Source organism: Aristolochia californica, unplaced genomic scaffold, assembly GCF_029961685.1.
Source record: "Aristolochia californica isolate CCGP_79_NKW_82.1479 unplaced genomic scaffold, dmAriCali1.0.hap1 SCAF_1, whole genome shotgun sequence".
Taxonomy (NCBI): domain Eukaryota; kingdom Viridiplantae; phylum Streptophyta; class Magnoliopsida; order Piperales; family Aristolochiaceae; genus Aristolochia; species Aristolochia californica.
In genome coordinates, this window is record NW_027181770.1 from 50,122,045 (window position 1) to 50,146,257 (window position 24,213).

General features: G+C 42.2%; 1 protein-coding gene across 1 annotated transcript; it reads right to left on the reverse strand.

Moving 5' to 3' along the window:
* Positions 1–20,484: 20,484 nt before the first annotated feature.
* LOC137948342 (pyrophosphate-energized vacuolar membrane proton pump-like) lies at positions 20,485–21,120 on the reverse strand. The gene has a single exon (XM_068794407.1). The coding sequence runs from the start codon at positions 21,118–21,120 to the stop codon at positions 20,485–20,487; it is 636 nt and encodes a 211-aa protein (XP_068650508.1).
* Between the last annotated feature and the right edge of the window lie 3,093 nt (positions 21,121–24,213).

A 24,213-nucleotide genomic window follows, 5' to 3' on the forward strand; every position in this document is an offset into this window, starting at 1 on the left:
TGCAGATAGTAAAAGACAAGTTTCCGATTCTGATAGTGGATGAGTTACATGGGTCGTGGTTATTCCCTAAACTTGACCTCTGTTCGGGATACCATCAGGTTCGGATGCACCCCACTGATATCAAGAAGACGGCGTTCCGCACGCACCGTGGCCACTTTGAGTTCGTCATCATGCTGTTTGGGTTATCCAATGCACCCTCCACTTTTCAAGCTTTGATGAACGAGGTATTTAGCCCCTATCTTCGAAAATTTGTTCTTGTATTTTTTATGATATTCTTATATATATCAAGTCGGTTGAGGATCACTTGGCACAGTTGAAGATTATTTTTGACTTGTTATGAGCACATCAGCTCTATTTGAAACATTTCATGTGTTCTTTTGCAGCTTCATATGTGGGGTACCTAGGACACATTATCTCACATGAGGGGTTATGGTGGATCCCGAGAAGATTCGAGTTATTCACGAGTGGCCGCAGCCATAGTCTTGTTATGCATTACGAGGTTTTTGGGTCTCATGGCCTACTACCACAAATTTATTTAGAACTATGGGCCGGTGGCAACACCATTGACTATACTACTCAAGAAAAATTTCTTTATTTGGAATGAGGAGGTCACCGCGTTGTTTGCGGCGCTCAAAGCTGCCCTCGCATCCGTGCCAGTATTACAACTTCCCAACTTTGATGAATTGTTCGTGGTAGATTGCGACACTTCAGGTCTGGGCATTGGGGCCGTTTTACAGCAGCTGGGCATCCTAGTGAGTATTTTAGTAGACAATTGGCAGTCCGTCATCACAAGCTGGTAGCCTATGAGGGCGAATTGATTGGGTTGGCCACAACGGTCCAACATTGGAGGCCGTATCTTTGGGGCCGGGCTATTCTCATATACACGGATCACTACAACCTTAAATTCCTACTAGAACAGTGTTTGCCAACGTCGCCATAGCAGGGGTTTGACTTCTCAGTGGAATATCGTGTGGGGAGATTAAATAAGGCGACAGACACCTTGTCATGGTGTTTTGAGGATTAGCAGTCGGTCTATTCGATCAGCCAGCCGATATTTCTCATCATGGACTTGGTGAGAGATGCACATGCCACTGACCCTGTACTGCAGGAACTGCATCAGAAGATTTCGAAAGGGACAATAAATTCGAAGTGGTCCATCCAGGATTTAGTTATTTATTACAAGCAGCAGCTTTTCCTTCCATCTGAGTTCGAGTTGATTCCAGCTATTCTCTCAGCCTACCATGACAGTACACAGGAGGGAATACAGAAGACCTTGCACAGAATTCGAGCTGATTTTAACCCTCTATTGCGACTTATGTGGGCGACTGTCAGGTCTGCCAACGCAACAAAGTCGAGCACTTGAGTCCAGCCGGTCTTCTCCAGCCTCTGGCCCTTCCTACCCAGGTTTGGGCTGACATTTTGGTCTACCCCTGTCCTCCGGCAAATCCGTACTTTTCGTGGTGGTTAATAGATTCTCCAAGTATGGACATTTTATACTACTGGCTCATCCTTATATAGCAACACGGGTTGCTCAGACTTTCCAGGAGCAGATAGTCCGTTTACATGGCATTCAAGAATCCATTGTGAGTGACAGAGATGCAGTTTTCACGAGCACCTTTTGGCGGGAACTTTTTCACTTGAGTGGGACTAAATTGAAGTTCTCCTCCGCCTATCATCCATAGATAGACGGGCAGATAGAGGTGGTGAACCGCACCATCGAGATGTATCTATGGTGCTTGGTTGGTGATCGTCAGCAGCAATGGGTTCAATGGCTTTCGTGGGCCGAATACTATTACAACACTTCGTTCCACTCTGCCTTGCAATCCACTCCTTTCTGGGTTATATATGGTTGGGATCCACCTCGCCTTCTCTCGTACAACCCAGGGTCCACCCGCGTGGAGGCAATTGATCAGGCACTCATGGACCGGGATCTACTGCTACAGAATATCATAGAATGGCTACGATGCGCCCAAGCTAGGATGAAGGATGTCTATGACAAAGGCCACTGTGAGGTCTCTTTTGAGGTTGGGGAGTATGTGTGGCTACGGCTCCAGCCCTACCGACAACAGTCTCTTGCGGGACCTCCACGTCATAAGCTCTCTCCCAGATTTTTTGGGTCATTTCCCTTTCTATGATGCATGAGACCAGTCACCTATCAGGTCAAATTACCAGACACGGCCAAAATTCATGATGTGTTTCATGTCTCTCTTTTGAATCCACATTCCGGGGCGCAGCCTACATCCACTCCATTCCTACCTTCAGTTGATAATGGCGAAGTTATTCTTAACCTAGCTGCGGTGTTACACGTGCGGCTGACCAATGACCATTGGGAGATTCTCGTTCAGTGGACGGACACTGACCCAATGCTACAACATGGGAACGTGTGGACATCTTCAAACAAGTCTAACCAGCTTTTGAGCTTGAGGACAAGCTCTTTCTCCAGGGGGAGGCAGATGTTGTGGACTCAATAGCACACCGAGTTGCACAACGAAGGAGGCAACAACAATTCACTCAATAGGATTTATTTCTTATATTAATTTGAGTTGGATTTATTTCTTATATTTTTTTAAGTAGGAGTTATTTCTAATTACTTTTATATGTAGAGGCATTATGGGGAATTATTGGAACCCTAACCCTAAAACTCCATGAGGTGATCTATTTAAAGGAAATAATGAATGAAATAGGGAAGCTTTGAGATTTTAGAATAACCTAGTGTAAACAGGTTGAGATCACCTCTTGATCTCGAGTTTAGAGTTTACTCCAAAAATTCAACCTATCCTTCACCCTCCATCCTCATCCAAATTCGTCCATCTTCATCCTTCATCATCCATACTAAGAAGAGGAGCTTTCTGCCCCTTTTTCGAGCCCAAAGAGAGGGTCTTCCCTCCTTCTCAACGTCAACAATCAGCAAGGGTTCTAACCTTCTTGACGAGTAGAAAAAGGAAGGATTTTCTGGTTCTCCACGTGAAGAGCTGGTGCATCCTTCCTAGATTGGAAGCTTCACTGAAACCTAGCCTCAACGTCTACCAAGATGAGCCAAGGGCTACACATAAGCTAGGGCTTCAATCCTAGCACAACCAGCAACCAAATCAGGGTTGAAAACCTGATTTACGTGAGCAAGAAAAGGTACTTCTTCCATTATCTCTCCACCTGAATTATTTTCATTCTAGTTATAACTTTAGCACTAGAGTGGGTTCATAAAAAGGGAGACTGATCACTGGTGGAAGATTAGCCAAAGAAGGGATCTTTAACCCTCCTTACCAAGTCCAGCAACTCAGTACCTGTGCTGGATTCACAAATCCCATGCCGTGTTACTCGATCCATGACCCGGGACCGTAACACATTGATATCTCCATCTAAAAAACTCAGATTGAGAATTGGTTGAATAAGTTAGAAAATAGACTTACAAATATTTATTTTGATATATAATTCTTCATATAAAGTTTCATATTGCTTGACCTTTGTTGCTTCAGATATTGATTTTCCTTTCTAGAAAAATCTTATTTCTACGATTTGTTTTGAGAGGGAAACTATAATCAAATATATTTCCAATAGTATATAATTTTCTATATGAAACATAGGTAAGAGAGTTAAAAATCTAATGAAAAACATGAATTGGGAAAAAAGACTAAAGGAAAAACTAAAACTCTTATTTCTTTTTCTTTTTCTTCTTCTTCTTCTTCCTCCCCTTCTTCTCCATCTTCTTCTCCTTTTCCATCTCAAATCTTTTGCTTCTCAAATACCATGTTGTAACTTAGGATTCCATTATGTGTGATCAAAGTAGAAGAGGATTAAGGATTGAGAAGAGGAAGAAGAGTTTTGGAGAGAAGGATTTGGAGGAGAAGAGTGAGAGTGACGAATTTGGAGAGGGAGAAAAGGGGAGGAAGAATAGGGTTAAGGACTTTGAGCAAACCCTCCCCCTTAAGCTATATTTATAGATGCTAAAAGTAAAAATATTATAATTATACCCTTCACACTCTAATTACATCATATCTTCCAACACAATTCATTTATAATATGAGTGAACCTAATTTATCTTAGCTATTGATTTGCTCAGTTTTATTTTAAATTCATCATATTGGGCAATCAATAAATTAATCTTAGAGTCTCTAGTCGTCCCTTCATGTGTGATCTCTAATTTTTCCCATACTTCCTTGGAGGTCTTACATGTGGAGACCCGATTCAACTCATTTGGTCCGATGACACACAACAATAAGTTGACGGTGTTGGAGTTTGTTTTGAGTTGCTCTTTATCTTCCCTACTCAACTCATTAAACTCTTTTATGACAAGAATGCCTTTCTGAAGTTTTTGAGTCTCAAATAGGCCACTCTTTGTCACATAGCAAATGTCTCAATCCATGGATTGGAGAAAGAAATCAATTCTTACCTTCCAATACCCATAATTAACTTCGTTAAATAATGGGAGACGGATGGCGGATTCTCCTTCAAGAAGGATCAATTTATCTTGAGATGCCATCGTAATTGAATTCTTAAATTAAGTTTTGGCCAGCACTGGTAGCCAATTTTTGGCCCAAGTGGCTTCTCAAGGGGGGGGGGGGGGGGGGGGGGGGGGGGGGGGGGTTACCCCTTAGCCAATGACCTCTATTTATATTTCCTTTGTGTATGTTACAATGACTATAATGTCCTTAGGGCTACAACCTTACAACAGAAGAGACATAAACACACAAGTAATTACATCTTCACGTCATCTTTATGAGAAGTCTTCTTATTTATCAAGATGTTACCTCTTGGACGTGAGAGCTTGAACCCATCTTCGAACACTCCCCCTTCGAACAGGAGGAGAGAAAACATCATAAATTCCCAACTTGCCATAAATAAAAGATAGGATCTTAGACGTAACTGGTTTAGTAAGAATATCTACTACTTTCTCTAGTGATGAAACATATTTGAAGGAGATTATACCAGCTTTCTCCCGTATAAAGTGGCAGTCCACTTTAATGTATTTGGACCTTTCATGGAAGACCGGATTTGAAGTGATATGAATAGTTGTTTGGTTATCACAATATAGACCCATAAAACCTCCTTTATAAATCCCAATTCGATAAGAAGGGACATGATCCATAGGAGTTAACTAATTGTGTGAGCCATAACCCAGTATTTTGCTTCTACTTTTGCACAAGATTTTGCAAGCACATTTAATTCTTGCTTCTCCCTATAACAAGGTTCCCTCAAACAAGAGTGCAATATTCAAAAATGGACTTCCTGTCATCAGGTGATCCAACCCAATCTGCATTTAAGAAACCTTTTATGTTGAAGTGGCCATTTTTTCATTAAGTAATCTTGTTCCTCGAGCTCCTTTTAAGATTCGTAATATCCTTTCCAAGGCTTGCCAATGGGTAAATTGTGGTTTACTCATATATTGACTCACCATAATTGTGACATATGATATGTTTGATCTAGTTACCATGAGGTAGATAAGTTTGCCGACAAGTCTTTGTTATTTGCGAATATCAATATCTTCTTCAGAATTTGGACATAATTTAATATTCGCATCCATAGGTGTGTCAGCTAGACGGCTCACCATCATTCTCATTTTTTCGAGGAGGTCCAAGACATACTTCCTCTGAGATAATATTATCCCATACTTGGACAGAAGAATTTCTATGCCTAGAATATAATTTAGAAGTCCAAGATCTTTAGTTTTAAATTCATGACATATCATGTTTTTAACTTCTTCTATGTTATTCGCATCATTGCCGATTAAGAAAATATCATCAACATACACAGCCAATAATACCGAATGATCTACTGAGCACCGACAAAATCCAAATCGTAGTAGTGCTTGAATAAATTTATCAAATCAGGCCCAAGGGGACTGTTTAAGCCCAAATAAGGACTTGTTTAAGTGACATAAGGACTCCCCTCATCCACACAACCAGGTGGTTGAAGCATATAAATTTTCTTGCATATATCACCATTTAAGAAAGCATTTTTGACATCAAGTTGATAGACAGGCCATGAAGAGTTAGCAGTAAGTTAAACAGGATACGTACAAAATTTAATTTGGCAACAAGAGAGATGGTCTTATCATAATCCACTCCATAACATTGAGTCTACCCTTTAGCAATGAGGTGGTCCTTACGGCCAGCAATGGACCCATCTAGATATGTTTTACAGAAAAAAAGCCATTTACAATCCACTAGTTTCTTACCTATAAGAAGAAGTGCTAAGTTCCATGTCTGATTTTCATATAAGGCTTGCATTTCCTCATTCATAACCACCTTACATCCTAGATGTTTCAGGGCCTCCTGATAGGACTGTGGAATAGAGATAGAAGAAAGAGAGTCAAGGAACTGATAATATGTGGAAGACAACCGATGGTGAGACATAAAGTTGGAAATAGGATGAGAAGTAATGAAAGTACGAGGTTGTTTTCTTAGAGCAATGGGCTGACTATCAAAAAGTGGAGCAAATATAATAGGAGAAGAAGGACTTACCACAGTAGGATCCAAAAACTTCATAGGTGTGGTGTCGGCCGATGCTTCAGGGGGTGGAGTGACATCGGCATTAAAGGGCACAAATGGACGAGGGGTATCCAGAGGGAATGAAAGACCTAGAGGAGCATCATTGGAGGAATAGAATGAGGTGTCCTAAAAAAGGGTCACATTCCTAGACACAAGCAACGGCTGAAGGGTAGGATTGTAACAAACATAACCTTTTTGGGAACGAGAGTAACCCAAAAAAATGCACTTCATAGAACGAGGAGCAAGTTTACTTTTCTGAGGAGATGTGAGATGGACAAAACAAGCACTCCCAAAGACCTTCACGAGAAGAGAAAATCGGTCTTCACTAAAAAAGAATATAGAATATGGAGTTTTATGACCAAGTACATATGAAGGTAACCTATTGTTAAGAAAATAGGCCGTAAGAATGGCCAGTGGCCAATAAAAGTAGGGTACCTTCATGGAGTAGGGGAGGCCCTGGGAAACCTCAAGAAGATGGTGGTTCTTTCTTTGGGCAACTCCATTCTGTTGAGGCGTGTAGACACATGATATTTGATGGATAAGGCCATTATCTTGACAAAATGACTGAAACTCACTAGACAAGTACTCTTTAGCATTATCAGACCTAAGTACTTGAATTTTCTTGCCAAATTGGGTTAGTACCATAGCATGAAAGGCCTTAAAGATAGTAAATATTTCAGATCTTTCCTTAAATAGATAGAACAAAGTAACCTAGGTAAAATCGTCAACAAATGTAATAAAATATTTATCTTGAGAAATATTTGAGACACTCAAAGGTCATACATCAGAGTGTACTAGAGAAAAAGGACGCTCACTTTTATTGGTAAAGTGAGGAGAATATATACTCCTCTAGTGTCTGCTTAACTGGAAAACCTCACAATTTAAAGTAGACAAAGACTTTAAGAAGGAAATAAATGCCGAAGAGAAGATGTAGAAGGAGGGCCAAGCTAGTTGTGCCAAAGTTGCACCTCGGATGGAGATGATGAAAGTGTTGCTAATGGAGGCAGGTCTAAGTAATACAAACCCCCTTTTTCATGGCCTCAACCATTCACACGCTTCATTGTTAGATCTTGAAATACACAAGAAGAGCGTGAGAAGGTGACGGCTCAATTTAGATGTTTTGTGAGCTAACTTACTGAGAGTAAGTTTAACAGAAATTGATAATCAAATAGGACATCTCGACATAGGATAATGGTGTAATATCACTTACCAAGTACTTTGGTTTAGGTACCATTAGTTATAGCAACAAACTTATTGAAAATACATGGAGATAAAAAATTTAGCATATGTTTGTTGCCTGAGAGATGTTCAGAGGCCCCGAAGTCTATTATCCAAGATGAAGAGGAGGAAGTCGAAGAAAACATACCTAAAGCAATAGTTGTAGTATTCTTAGGTGAAGATGTAAGGGAAAACCCCATGAATGACTTAATTTTTTGAAACATTTCGTAGTCTTCATGAGTGAGAGTCATCTTCCCGGTTTGTGATTCAGCCTTTTCTTCCCATTTATCATTGGTAATGGAGGCTAGAGTAGTCATGGCCCATTCTGGTTTGCCATGAAGCTTCCGACAAGTGTCTACATGGTGGTTTTGATCACCAAAATAAGTGCATATTCAAGGCTCTGTGCGAGAGGAACTAGGACTGGTTCTACTACCTCTTATTCGACCTCTAGAATTTCTGCCACGGCCTTGATTGGAGGATGATGTATATCTATTACCTTAATACATAGTAGATGAAGCATCATTATTTGAATTAGGAGACAGATTAAGGATCACAACAATGTGGCACTTATGTCATCAAAGGATGAAAGTGTGAAGGAGCTAAGAAGTTGGGTGATAGCAACTTCAAGGTATGGTTTGATATTTGTCAAACAAATTGCTACCATTAAAGCTTCTCATTTCCTTTCTTGAACTGAAATATCGGTGGAGTATGGTTGAGTGATCTTCCACTCTTGAAGTAAAGCTCAAAACAGAGCCAAAAATTCATGACTCTTGTCTCCTAGCTTAGAATTGAGCATGTTTTGCAATACATCAAATAACTTTTGTAAAGTTGTCGTACTAGAGTCTAACTTAGTACAAGTGTCCCAAATTTGTTTGGCTGATTCTAAGTGGACAACATTGTTGGCTTCATGCTCTTCCATACTATTAATAAGACAACTAATTACCAAATTATCATCCTTAACCCACTTTAGATGGGATTGACTTCCTTCATCAATTGGTAGTGAAGCTGGTTAAGTGACTGAAAAGGTCTCAGGTAATAAGAAACCTTCTAACCGATGGAGACCAACTAAGATAATAGGAAAATCTTCTCTCTATCGAGACTCTGTTGTCAATCCCCGGAGGTCTTTGTGGTTCCATCCACCACCATCGAAGCTTCGAAGTCTCCGTATGGGAGGAGCCGTAAGCCATGCGGCGTGGTGCTTCGTTCCTGAGAAAACCAGTTCGTGAACACTGGTCTCGGCTGATTCGTCAGCCCTTGTACTTGAAGAAGACCTCGGTTAACATGGTATCAGAGTTTGGTGGATGAATTTTGAGGTAAGCCATCTCTGTCGGACGCATCCTTGCCGACAAGTTCCCGTCCGAAGATCTTCCTGTCTGACGAGTTGCTGTCCGAAGACTCAGAGATCAGTTGGAGCTCAGGAGAGGTCGAAAACTTTCGAGCCAGCTCAGAGGAGTGGTCGAAAACCATCGACAGAGCTCAGAGGAGCGAGACAATGTATCCTTGCTTTCGGGTTCTCATCTGAAGACTTCCTGTCCGATGAGCTGCCGTCTGATGACTCAGAGGTCGGCCGAAGCTCATGCAAGATCAGAAACTTCCGTTCGAGCTCAGAGGAGTGGTCGGAAACCACCGACCGAGCTTAGAATTCCGTCCTTGCTAAGAAGGTGAACGGTCAGGTGATTTTTTTATGTAAGGTATGGAATGATTTATTTCTATAAGGTATGGAATGATTTATTTGTCTAAGGAGGTTTTTGGAATTTCTGAGATAGTGGGGACAGAACTGGAAATTCTGGGATTGTGGGGAAAAAACTGGAATTTCTCATATTGTGGGGACAAAAGTGGAATTTCCAAAATTGTGGGGGAAGACCTGGAATTTTTGGCAGCCATAGGGGCAAATCTGGAAGTTTCAGCGGGTATCAAGTCAACGAACAGGTTAGATTTCTCTCCTATTCGATTCAAGGGTAAGAACTATAGTGCCTAGGCATTTCAATTCCGATTATTTGTCATGGGCAATGATTTATAGGGTCATATTGATGGGTGTGATCCAACGCCTCGTGAGGCTGAAGTATTTTCCAAGTGGACCACCATGGATGATAGAGTTATGACCTGGATATTTGGATCCATCAATCCTCATTTTGTCCTTAATCTAAGGCCCTACAAAACTGTCGCGGAAATGTGAAATTACCTTCACAAGATTTATCATCAAAACAGCATGACCCGACAGTTTCAAGTCGAATATGAAATGGAAAATTTCACGCAAGGAAGCAATTCCATTGAAGAATATTTCTTAGGGTTTCAAAATTTGTGGGCTGACTATACTGATATTGTTTATGAGAGCGTCCTAGTTGCTACTCTCTCGACAGTGCAAGCCGTACACGAAACCAGTAAGAGGGATCAGTTCTTAATGAAGCTACGTCCAGAATTTGAGATTGCTCGATCACATCTGATGAATCGTCATCCAGTGTCGTCTCTGGATGCCTTTCTGAGTGAACTCCTTATGGAGGAGCAACGCATTGCTACTCAGGCCGGTATGAAACATCGAGTCCAGGCTAATATATCTGCTCATGTGGCCTATGCAGCACAAGGGAAGGGTCGGGACAAGAGTTTTGTTCACTGCTTCCACTGCAAGGCATATGGTCACTTTGCTCGGTAATGCCCCAAGAAATCCTGTAACTACTGCAAGAAGCCAGGCCATCTCATTGCAGCTTGCCCTACTCGCCCTGAAAAGAAAAAGAATACAACTTATCATACCTCCACTAGTACTTCTAGTTCTACAACATTGTCGACTGCCGTACCAGCTACTACAGTTCCTGTTCCTCCAGCACCTGCAAGTTCAACCTCACTCACCCTTGAAATGGTACAATTGATGATCATATTTGCTTTTTCTACTTTTGGTCTCTCAGGTAAGCAAAACAATTTTACTCAGACATGGTATTTTGATTCTGGTGCTTCTAACCATATGACCAACAATGTTGTGTCTCTGTCTAAAGTCAGAAAGTAAGATGGAAACTTGCACATCAACACTGCTGATGGTAGCTCTCTACCTATTAGTGTTGTTGGTGATCCCTCCCCCTCCTGACTTATCGACAAACCTTCTGTCTGTTGGTCAACTGGTTGAAAAGAATTGTAATGTTCAGTTCTCTTGCTCTAGTTGTGTTGTGCAGGATCAAGTGTCAGGGAAGGTGATCGCGAAGGGGCCTAAAGTGGGAAGGTTATTTCCCCTTAAAAGTCTTTTTATCCACCATTATTCCACATACTCTTGTACTTTCTTTTGTATGTAATGTTGTTGGCTCTAGTACTAAGATGTGGCATAAACATCTACGCCACCCAAACTCGGATGTTCTTCGTACATTGCTTAAATCTGGTTTATTAGGCAGTAAAAATGCACCTCTTGATACTATTTTTGAATGTTCATCATGCAAACTTGGCAAAAGTAAAGTTATACCATTTCCTCATCATGCCTCACATGCCTCCCACTATTTTGATATTATTCATAGTGATGTCTAGGGAATTGCTCCTATTGTATCACATGCGCAATATAAGTACTTTGTAACATTTATTGATGATTTTAGTCGGTTTACCTAGGTCTACTTCTTACGGGATAAGTCTGAAGTTTTTATCGTCTTTAAGAAGTTTCTTGTGCTTCTTGAAACACAATTCTCTGCTCATATTAAAGTATTATGCTCTGACTCTGGACGCGAGTACATGTCTATTGAATTCAAAGATTTTCTTTAGAGCAAAGGCATTATCTTTCAGCGTTCTTATCCCTCAACACTCCCAGCAAAGTGGGGTTGCTGAGTAGAAAAATCCTCACCTTCTTGATACGTCCGCACCCTTCTACTTGAATCATCCGTTCCTCCCCATTTTTAGTGTGAGACACTCTTTACCTCAGTTTATTTAATCAATCGCCTACCTTGCATCATGTCTCTCCATTCGTTAAGTTATTTGGTTATTCTCCATCATACATTGATCTTCGCCAGTTCGATTATGTTTGTTTTTTGCATCTCCCTGCTCATGAACGACATAAACTCACCGCCCAATTAGTGATGTGTGCATTTCTTGGATATGCCATTTCTCAAAAAGGGTATGTTTGCTATGATCCCCAGGCGCATCGAGTCCATGTTTCTAGGAATGAGGTCTTCTTTGAAAATTAATATTTCTTTCCATCTCAAGTTACACTGCCATCTGCATCTCCGTCTAGTCTACCGAGCTTTGATGAGTCTCGCCCTACTTCCTCGCTGCCCTCTTCCGATTTTGACCTGGGGCTTGCTCCTGATCTTCTCTCTACTCCTGCCCCCATCACCCGTTGTAGATCTACTCATCCATCTTGCCCACCTGATAGGTATGGTTTCCCCTCCCTTGTATCACTTGTGGCTACCTTATCCTCTATTTCCATTCCCTCTTGCTACAAACAGGCTATGGGACATGAGTGTTGACAAAAGACAATGCAAACAGAAATGCAAGCACTAGAGGAGAATCACACTTGGGACATTGTGATTTGCCCCCCGGTAATTCGGCCTCTTGGGAGTAAGTGGGTATTTTTTGTCAAGTTGCGTTTAGATGGATCGTTGGATCGGTAAAAATAAGCAGGAATATGGGATTGATTATGAGGAAACATTTGCTTCACGTTCCAAGATGACCACCGTCCACACTATATTAGCCATTGTAGCCTCCCAGTCCTGGCCACTACATTAGATGGATGTGAAGAATGCCTTTCTACATGGTGACTTATAGGATGATGTCTACATGAAGCTCCCCTCAGGTATGACTACTTCATCTCCTGATCATGTTTGCAAGCTACGTCGTCCTTTGTATGAGCTGAAGCAAGCTCCTCGGGCTTGGTTTGAGAATTTTCGCAACACACTTATTCTTCAGAAGTTTACACAGAGTCAGTATGATTCATCTTTATTTTATCATAAGTCTGCCATGGGCATGGTCATTCTCTTGGTTTATGTGGATGACATCATCATTACTGGCACTAACATGGGCCTGATTACAAGGCTTCAACAAGTATTGCATGCCACCTTTCATATGAAGGACCTTGGACACCTCAAGTACTTCTTAGGGCTGGAGGTACATCACCGTCCCAATGGTATTTTCTTAAATCAGCATAAGTATACACAAGATCTTATTTCTCTCTCTGGATTGGAGGACACATCTTCAGTTGCTACTCCTATGGAGGTCAATGTCAAATACAGGAAAGATGAAGGGACTTGATGATCCTACTATCTATCGACGACTGATTGGGAGTCTCATATACTTGACTACTACTCGCTCGAACATCTCCAATGTTGTTCATCCGGTCAGTCAGTTTATGTCATCTCCTCGGCACCTTCATCTTGCGGCGGTTCGACGCATCATCTGCTATCTGTGCGGTTCTCCTATGTTATGGTCCTGCCAAAGGGAATCTTGAAAACCATAGGTTCATTAAGGAGAACACACACACCTAAGCTCGTTGAGGAGAACTCAAAACCCTGTTTAACCTAAATCAATGTTTGGCTTTCTCATTACTCTTACCCCTTAAATAGGGTTCACCCTTACAAGGTTTAAGATAAAATATTACAAAAATACCCTTATAAATGAAATATTCCAAAAATGTTCCTATGGCCTATTAATTCTTTAACAGAAATAAAATAAATTAAATTAAATAAAAATAATTAAAATAATAATGTTATCGAGGGCATAACATTACACCCCCCTAGGAGAAAGAGCTTGTCCTCAAGCTCGAAAGTAGGGTCTGTATGCTGGCGTCTCCACCTGTTCCCAAGTAGCATCCACAGTAGCAATGTCTGCCCTCTGGACGCCCAAAATTGGAGCATTCCCCCTAGAAACAATTTTTTTAAGGTTGAATGTAGGGATGCATGATGAACGTCGCTACATCTCCCCAAGTAGCATCTCTGCCCTCCCTCAGTCCTGGACTGGTGTGAAACAACCCCTCAAAGGGGGGGGGGGGGGGGGGGGGGGGGAGGTGCGTTGGCAAGGGTGCATTGCCTACTCTTTGCCAGCATGGTAGCAACAACATCATGACTAGCCCCCTAGGATTGAGAAGACTCAGCAGCACTAACCCCCTCCATTTGTTGCACCTTGAAACACTCAATGGCCTAAAATCATCACGGACAACAGGATCACTCTGCATATCCTTGTGAAATCCACACGCAGCCGCAACAGTACTGATTAAGGCTCTGACTAATTTTGTGTAAATAAGTCCAATTCCTGGGACATGAGCAACTCCAAGGCTTGGACCCAGATCAGGTGCAATTGGTACTAAACATAGTTGGTCTAAAATCATTTGCATCTGTTTTCCACTTCCTGTATTGTTTATCCCATAATAGAGAGCATCAACATAAGCCTCACAAGCATATTCATGCAAGTAAGCCATCAATAGCTGTGCACAAATTTCAGTGAGAACCTCGGCTTCTATAAAGTAGTGTGAATGGGGGCAGTTAAAATCTCTCTATGTAAGCCTTCAAGAATTTCCCTTGATGTAATGCACCTACATTGGCGCTAGCTGTGAGTAAACCCACTACAGTAAATTGATCTAGAATTGATGGTATGTGCATCACTGATTTGTAGGCAACAGTAAAAACCATGGATGATATGCTAGGCCAGCTCCAGTCAGGCCAGTATGATCCTCTATCACTTTGGTTGCTCTTGCAGGGTACCCACTGTGGCAAGCAGGTCAACCACGCAAGCTACATGATCTTCCTCCCCTTGAGTCCATAGGTGTCAAGTGCAAGCCCGGTTGTAATTGTGCTAAGCTGTTGTGGACTCAATAGCACACCGAGTCACTCAACGAAGGAGGCAACAACAACTCACTTAATAGGATTTATTTCTTATATTACTTTGAGTAGGATTTATTTCTTATATTGTTTTAAGTAGAAGTTATTTCTAATTACTTTTATATGTAGGGGCATTATGGGAATTATTATAACCCTAACCCTAAAACTCCATGACGTGATCTATTTAAAGGAAAGAATGAATGAAATAGGTAAGCTTTGAGATTTTAGAATAACCTAGTGTAAACAGGCTGAGATCACCTCTTGATCTCGAGTTTAGGGTTTACTCCAAAAATCTAACCTATCCTTCACCCTCCATCCTCATCCATATTTGTCCATCTTCATCCTTCATCATCTATAGTTGGAAGAGGAGCTTTCTGCCCCTTTTCCGAGCTCGAAGAGAGGGTCTTCCCTCATCGACGTCAACAGCAATCAAGGGTTTCTAACCTCTTGACGAGCAGAAAAGTAGGGAGCTTTCTGCTTCTTCACGTGAAGAAGGGTGCTGCTACTCCTAGCTTGGCGCCAGCAAGGAAGGAGAGAAAAATTAATCCATTCACGTGGGACAAGGCTTCTACAAGCCAGGCTGAGCATTCCAGCATGAGCAACAATCAAAATCAGGGTTGAAACCTTGATTTTCGTGAGCAACCAAAAGGTATTTCTTTAGTTTCTTCTCCACTTGAATCATTTGCATTCTAGTTATAACTTTAGCACTAGAGTGGATTCATAAAAAGGGAGATTGATCACGTGTGGGAAGATCAGTCAAAAAAGGGATCTTTAACCCTCCTTACCGAGTCTAGAAACTTAGTACCAATGCTGGATTCACAAATCCCACACCGTGTTACACGATCCATGACCCGGGACCGAAACAATGTGGTATCAGAGCAGGGTAACATGGGGGATACTCTCAGCAATGAAGAAATCCAAATCAGGATACAAAAGATAGAAGATAGCCTTGAAACAGCACAACCAGTGTTGGGGAAGGTTTGTGGTTTGGAAGAAGAGAAGAGTCGAGTCATCAGCATGCTAACTGAGCTGAGGGTAGAGAGACATCAAAGCCCAGAGGCGAGAGAGGTTGCTCAACCATATCACAGAAGAGGGGAGCAGTGGCCTCGGCGCACTGCTGTCCAAGGACCCCAACATGGAGGCACAATTCCAAGGTACACCAAGTTAGAGCTTCCCTCTTTCAATGGTTCAGTTGTTCCCTTAATTTGGTTGCATAGATGTGAAAAATTGTTTTTGAACCAAGGGACTACTGAATGGGATAAGGTGCAACTAGCCTCTTTCCATATGATAGATGAAGCCATGTTATGGGTTACTCAAGTACAAAAAGAGAGACCAGGGATGACAAGGGGAGAATTTAAAAATCTATGCACAGCCCTCCCGCCAACAGCAACCCCCTGGGGGAGTTAGTCCTATTGTAACAAACTGGTTCGGTGGAACAATATCAAAAACTATTCCAGGAAAATTTGGCTCGTGCTGGTGATAGTGTATTGGTTGACCAACAGGTCTTCCTATTCACAGCGGGTCTCAATGAGTATTTACGGCTAGAGGTGGAACTCCTTATGCCTATGGATTTAGCTCATGCAATGAATATGGCCCGAGCAATGGAACAACGACAACAGTTGCAACAACGTAAGCCAGGTTGGTCGGGTGAGAGGAATACTTCCTCCATGAGGCAAGGGCGCCACTATACTTCATCTTAGGGAGCATCTCCAGCAGCACCATCCTCCAGACACACTCCGACTATGACTCGGGTAGCCGATCCCCGTCCTGGTAATCCCCTACCGAACTTTATCAAAAAATTAACAAGTGCGGAGATGGCAGAACGACGGTCCAAAAATTTATGTTATAATTGCGATGAGCAGTATTAGGTGGGGCACCAATGTAAACGGTTTTTTTGACTCGAGGAGGAGGATTCAGAGGAGCCAAAGGATATTATCAAGGAGGAACCACCAAAGATATCTTTGAATGCTATTACTGGGCAGAAATCGCCTAACAAAATGCAAGTTCGAGCTCATGTCATCGACCGAGAATAGGTGGGACTAGTCGACTCGGGGAGGACACACATTTTTGTGAGTTTGATAGCCGTACAGCACCTCTAGCTCCAGATACACCCTCATACAACAGCCACCGTCTCAGTGGCCAATGGCGAGAAGGTCCCTAGCTATAGGATTAGTAAGGCGATAACTTTTTCCATTGGCTCTACTTTATTTAATGCTGATTTTTTTGTTATTCCCCTGGCGGGATTAGATATGGTATTAGGCATTAAATGGTTACAAACGTTGGAGCCCATTATGTGGGACTTTTCGGCTTTAACCATGAGCTTTGATTTGGCTCGGAGTCGGTAGCTCTTACAGGGTTGTCAGGTGGACAGGGTCCACTGCATGCACACTTTGCAGACACAGGAACAGCCTAACAATACTAGTGATGATCTGGTTGAGGAGTTCTCTGGCCTCATCCAAGAGCCTTCGGGATCTCCTCCCCTGAGGCACTGTGACCACAGGATCTGTCTGAAACCAGGATTTGAGGTAGTGGTCATGCGAGCTTACCGTTACCCACACCTTCAGAAGGACGAGATAGAGCGCCAGTGCCAGGAGATGTTGAAACAAGGTCTTATTCGTCCCAGTCGCTCCCCGTTCTCTTCACCCATCTTACTTGTGAAGAAACATGATGGGACATGGAGATTCTGCGTGGATTATCGTGAGTTGAACATGTACATAGTGAAAGACAAGTTTCTGATTCCGGTAGTGGATGAGCTCCTGGATGAGTTACATGGGTCGTAGTTATTCACTAAACTTGACCTCCGTTCGGGATACGATCAGGTCCAGATGCACCCCTCAGATATCGAGAAGACGGCGTTCCGCAGGCATCATGGCCACTTTGAGTTCATCGTCATGCCATTCGGGGTTATCCAATGCACCCTCCACTTTTCAAGTTTTGATGAACGAGGTATTTAGCCCCTATCTTCGAAAATTTATTCTTGTGTTTTATGATGACATCCTTATATATAGCAAGTCGGTTGAGGAGCACTTAGCACACTTGAGGATTGTTTTCGACTTGTTATGAGCACATCAGCTCTATTTAAAACATTCCAAGTGTTCTTTTGCGGGTTCACATGTGGCTTATTTGGGACACATTATCTCACATGAGGGGGTCACGGTGGATCCCGAGAAGATCCGAGTTATTCATGAGTGGCCGAAGCCATAGTCTTGTTCTGCAATACGGGGTTTTTTGGGTCTTGCGATCTACTACAGGAAATTTATTCAGAACTATGGGCCGGTGGTAGCACCATTGACCAGTTTGCTCAAGAAAAATTCCTTTATTTGGAATGAGGAGGCCACCAAGTCGTTTGCGGCACTAAAATCTGCCCTCGCATCCGCACCAGTATTACAACTTCCCAACTTTGACGAATTGTTCGTGGTAGAGTGCGACGCTTCGGGCATGGGCATTGGGGCCGTTTTACATCAGTTGGGCCATCCTATTGCGTATTTTAACAGAAAGTTGGCAGTCCGCCATCACAAGTTGGCATCCTATGAGCACGAATTGATTGGATTGGCCAAGGCGGTCCAACATTGGAGGCGCTAGAGTCGGGCTTTTCTCATACGCACGGATCACTATAGCCTTAAATTCCTACTCGAACAACGTTTGAAGACGTCGCCACAGCAGCACTGGATCAGTAAGTTGTTGGGGTTTGACTTCTCGGTGGAATATCGTGTGGGGAGATTGAATAAGGTGGCAGACACCTTGTTGCGGTGTTTTGAGGATTAGCAGTTAGTCTATTCGATCAGCCAGCCGAGATTTCTTATCCTGGACTTGGTGAGAGATGTAGATGCCACTGACCCTACATTGCAGGAACTGCATCAGAAGATTTCAGAAGGGACATTGAATTCGAAGTGGTCCATCCAGGATTCACTTATTTATTCCAAGCAGTGGCTTTTCCTTCCACCTGAGTCCGAGTTGATTCCAGCTATTCTCTTGGCCTACCATGACAGTACACACGAGGGGATACAGAAGACCTTGCATAGAATTTGAGCTGATTTTTACTGGCAAGCCATGAAGCCCTCTATTGCTACTTATGTGGGCGACTGTCAAGTCTGCCAGTGCAACAAAGCCGAGCACTTGAATCCAGCTGGTCTTCTCCAGCCTCTAGCCCTTCCTACTTAGGTTTGGGCCGACATTTCGATGGATTTTGTGGAAGGTCTACCCTTATCTACCGTCAAATCCGTACTTTTCATGTTGGTTGCTAGATTCTCCAAGTATAGACATTTTATACCGCTGGCTCATCCTTATACAGCAACACGGGTTGCTCAGACTTTCCTGGAGTAGATAGTCCGCTTACATGGCATTCCAAAATCCATTGTGAGTGACAGAGATGCAGTTTTCACGAGCACCTTTTGGCGGAAACTTTTTCACTTGAGTAGGACTAAATTGAAGTTCTCCTCTACCTATCATCCAAAGACAGACGGGTAGACAAAGGTGGTGAACCGCACCATTGAGATGTATCTATGGTGCTTGATGGGTGATCGTCCACGGCAATGGGTTCAATGGTTTCCGTTGGTTGAATATTGTTACAACACTTCTTTCCACTCTTCCTTGCAATCCACTCCTTTCCAGGTTATATATGGCCGGGATCCACCTCGACTTCTCTCATACAACCCATGATCCACCTGCGTGGACGCAATTGATCAGGCACTCATTCACCGGGATCTGTTGTTACAGAATATCACAGAATAGCTACGACGCTCCCAAGTTCGGATGAAGTATGTCTACGACAAAGGCCACCGTGAGGTCTCTTTTGAGGTTGGGGATTATGTGTGGCTACAGCTCCAGCCCTACTGTCAGCAGTCTCTTGCGGGACTCCCACGACATAAGCTCTCTCCCAGATTTTTTGGGTCGTTCCCCATTCTTCGACGCGTGGGACCAGTCACCTATCTGCTGAAATTACCAGACATGACCAAACTTCATGATGTGTTTCATGTCTTTCTTTTAAAGCCACATTCCGGATCGCAGCCTACATCCACTCCATTCCTACCACCGGTTGATAATGGTGAGGTTATTCTTATAGCTACTGCAGTGTTACACGCTCGACTGACCAATGACCATTGGGAGATTCTCGTTTAGTGGACAGACACTGACCCCGAAACTGCAACATGGGAACGTGTGGACATCTTCAAACAAGTCTACCTAGCTTTTGAGCTTGAGTACAAGCTCTTTCTCCAGGGGGAGGCAAATGTTGTGGACTCAATAGCACACCGAGTCACACAACGAAGGAGGCAACAACAACTCACTCAATAGGATTTATTTCTTATATTACTTTGAGTAGGATTTATTTCTTATATTGTTTTAAGTAGGAGTTATTTCTAATTACTTTTATATGTAGGGGCATTATGGGAATTATTGTAACCCTAACCCTAAAACTCCAAGACGTGATCTATTTAAAGGAAAGAATGAATGAAATAGGTAAGCTTTGAGATTTTAGAATAACCTAGTGTAAACAGGTTGAGATCACCTCTTGATCTCGAGTTTAGGGTTTACTCCAAAAATCCAACCTATCCTTCACCCTCCATCCTCATCCATATTATTCCATCTTCATCCTTCATCATCCATAGTTGGAAGAGGAACTTCCTGCCCCTTTTTTGAGCTCAAAGAGAGAGTCTTCCCTCCTCATCAGCGTCAACAACAATCAAGGGTTTTTAACCCTCTTGATGAGCAAAAAAGTAGGGAGCTTTCTGCTTCTTCACATGAAGAAGGGGTGTTGTTGCTCCTAGCTTGGCACCAGCAAGGAAGGAGAGAAGAATTAATCCATTCACGTGGGCCAAGGCTTCTACAAGCCAGGCTGAGCATTCCAGCACGAGCAACAATCAAAATCAGGGTTGAAACCCTGATTTCCGTTAGCATCCAAAAGGTATTTCTTCAGTTTCTTCTCCATGTGAATTATTTACATTCTACCTATAACTTTAGCTCTAGAATGGATTCATAAAAAGAGAGACTAATCACGTGTGGGAAGATCAGTCAAAGAAGGGATCTTTAACCCTCCTTACCGAGTCTAGTAACTCAATACCAGTGCTGGATTCACAAATCCCACCCCGTGTTACTCGATCCATGACCCGGGACCGTAACATAAGCATTCCCAAAACTGCCACAGAAAGTCCATATATGGCAGCAAGACTGAAACCTACGTAGATGGCTACTACAATGGCAAAAATTGGAATTATGACAGACTTGTAACCCAATGTGAAGTCACAGATGACATTTGTTGTTGCCCCTATTCTGCAAGAAGAAGCAACATCTTGCACAGGACTATAAGTATTGCTAGTGTAATACTCCATTGTGTATCCAATTATGAGTCCAGCCCATAATCCAATAGCAACACAGAAGAAGAAGTGCCAATTCTTAATTGGTTTCACAACTCCAAAATCATAGAGGGTGAAGTTGGATGGTAGAGCAATGCAGCTGACTATTGCAATTGAAACTGTCATAAAAATGGTGGACATTAGAAGTTGCCGCTTCAATGAAGGCTCATAGCCAGAGAGGAGCACTTCATCAAATGTGTGAATTGCATGTTGCACTAGATCTACTTGGGCAAAGGCACTAATCAATGATGACCAGGTAACAACATTAGGACTAACACCATCTGAGACCATCTCTTCTGTTATTTTCCATTCCAATTGCCACATTTTGGCATTTGCAAAAACCTTTATAATTGTGATGTAGGTGGTGAGATGTAATCAGCAAGCCCCAACTGAAGCCATATGTCTTACTTTCTCGTAAATTTCTTGTGCCCTCTCTACACTCCTAGCCAGACAATAGACATTTAGGAGTATAGTATATGTCACCAGATCAGCAAGGACATGTAATATTTGCATTTGCTTGTAGATATGCATTGTATAGCTCAAATGACGGTCATTCACATTCATGAGGCTTACTGCCATATTGGGTTCACGCTTCCGAATACATTTTTATCATGTCGTGTGACTCAATAAATTTTTTCACAAAGATTCCATACCTGATTATGTTCTCACAAACAACAATATAATTCTTTTGTTGAAGTATTTTCTCTATCCATAGACCAATATATTTTAGGTCTGATTTGGCAGCAACAACGTCGCTATAATTTTTCTGAGATGACCCATGAAGAGAAATTAGTGTTCTCTGGCGAATTGTTGTAGCAACAGCAGATAAATTGGCCTCGGCAAGTGGAAGCCTTCCCATTGATATAGAGTGCAAAATTTCCGCTGCACCTCCCCTATCAATTTGCACGATTTCAACCTAGCTCCTGTCTTAATACCTCTTAGCATTTCTACATATATCTGGCAAGCACCAAGAGCATTCCAGAACAGTTTACGCACTTCAATTATACTAATCCCTCCAAGCTCCTTCAAGTATCTACTTCCTTGAGGTACACATTAAGCCACTACAAGGGATCTACCATCCTTTTTGCATTTTGAATTTAAAGTTTCCTTGGCTGATGGAGTAGGAGATTTCACAGTACACGTATTAGTGATCCAAGGATCTGCCTCCTCTAGATTATCATGCATCACATATACGAATGCTGAAAGTTGACCAGCCATATATTCATTGTCACTTTGATTATGGAAACACCCAAAAGTCTTCATGTATATGCACTGAGTTCCAGGCATTTGTAGGGAAGAAGACACAAGTGTGCAATTGATTTTACGAGCTCTTTGAGTTTTTGGTTACATCCCCACATTTTCAATTTGACAATGAAGGATTGTGCTCAGCAACAGAAAAATAGAGTCCCCCCAAATTATTTTTTTCTGAGACACGCTGTTGTTCACTGCAATAGGAAAATAAAACAACATCCATTCAATTTTTGTGTCCCTTCCCGGAATCCCCCAAAAATTTTTATCTTGTATTGCAAACACTTCATCATACAACTGCACAAATTTTCTCATTTTAATGAAAGATTGAATGCAAAATTGAGGTTACCGATACTTACCCTGAAAAATTTGGGAATTGGGTTCCCTCTGTTCTGCCGAAAGGTGGATTGAGAGTGAGAGGTGGTGGCTGGAAGTCAAATCCCATCGGAGTTGTTTCCGACAGCGCCAACGGAGCCTCCTCCTAAGTTTCCAATGGTGAATTGCCGAACATCGTTGCCGAAATTTAGAATAGGGCTGGTCCGAAGAACCTTGAGGTGGGATGACTGACAAGCCTCCTGGTTTCTCTACAATAGACTTTGACTTCGAATTTGAGGTCACACCCAAATCAGCCATTACCGACGAGGTTGTGGCATAATACCCCTCCGATTTTGGCTTTCCAAGGTCCTTCTCGAAGATTTTCATGGTTTCCAGAGTCGGATTTGGGGTCGCACCCAAATCGTCCATTACCGACGACGTTTTGGCAAATCTTGGTCCCCACTGTTCTGCTTTGGATTTCCCTGTGCAGAAATATTGAAATTTTCTGAAGCTCGGCCTTGCTGCCCATCCGAGACAATGTCTGTTGCCTCTCCTTCTGTGCATTTTTCATGTTCAGAGATTTGAGGTCGTATGACCTTTTATTGGGCAGCGATTTGCTTCCTTGCATAAATTTTTTTAATGGAAGCAGTACACTATTCACGTATTCTTTCCAATTCGTTGTGAATACACCATGCACGTAGTTCTTCCAAATCTTTGCGCATGACAATCCTTTTTCTTGGGATATAGAATAGCTCAATGTGTTCCCGCTCTGATACCAATTATTACGGTCCCGGATCTGACACATGGATTTGTAGGGAGGAAGAAGAGGAAGACGAAAATCAAGCCAATGGGAAGCTTGAAAACCCTAGGTTCGTTAAGGAGAACACACACCCCTGAGCTCGTTGAGGAGAACTCAAAACCCTGTTTAATCCTAAATCAATGTTTGCCTTTCTCATTACTCTTACCTCTTAAATAGGGTTCACCCTTACAAGGTTTAAGATAAAATATTACAAAAATACCCTTATAAATGAAATATTCCAAAAATGCCCCTATGACCTATTAATTCTTTAATTGAAATAAAATAAAGTAAATTAAATAAAATAATTAAAATAATAATTTTATCGCATACATAACATCCTACTTGTGGATTATTCTTTCCTACAGGCTCAACACTACAGTTGGTTGTATATAGTGATGCAGATTGAGCAGGATGCCCAGACACCCGTCGATCTACTACAGGCTGGTGTATATTTTTAGGGAATGCGCTGATTACTTGGAAATATAAGAAAGAAGACTGGGTGTTCAAGTCATCCACCGAGGCCGAGTATCGTGCCATATCTACTATATGTTTTGAAGTTATCTGGCTCTGCGGCCTTCTTACTGAGCTCCAGTTTCCTCAAATCTCAGCTACACCACTTCATGTGGATAATACGAGTGCAATTCAGATAGCGGCCAACCCTGTTTTCCATGAGCGCACCAAGCACATTGAGGTGGACTGTCGCTCTATCTGCGACACTTTGGAGTGCAAGGTAAAATATCTTCCGTACATTTATTTGCATTTTCAAGTGGCTGATATCTTCACCAAAGCATTGTCTCAACCACGGCATACTTTTCTGGTTGGCAAATTGTTGTTGGTTGACTCACCAACATCAATTTGAGAGGGGATGTTACGATATTTTGGAATGTATATTAGGTATAATTTATGCTTGTTGTATATTGTATTATGTATATAGTTTAATGGGTGAGGTGGGATTGTGGTGGGCCCATGGGCTGATATGTAATATTTGGTCTTGACCTAAGTATAAATAAGAAATAAAGCAA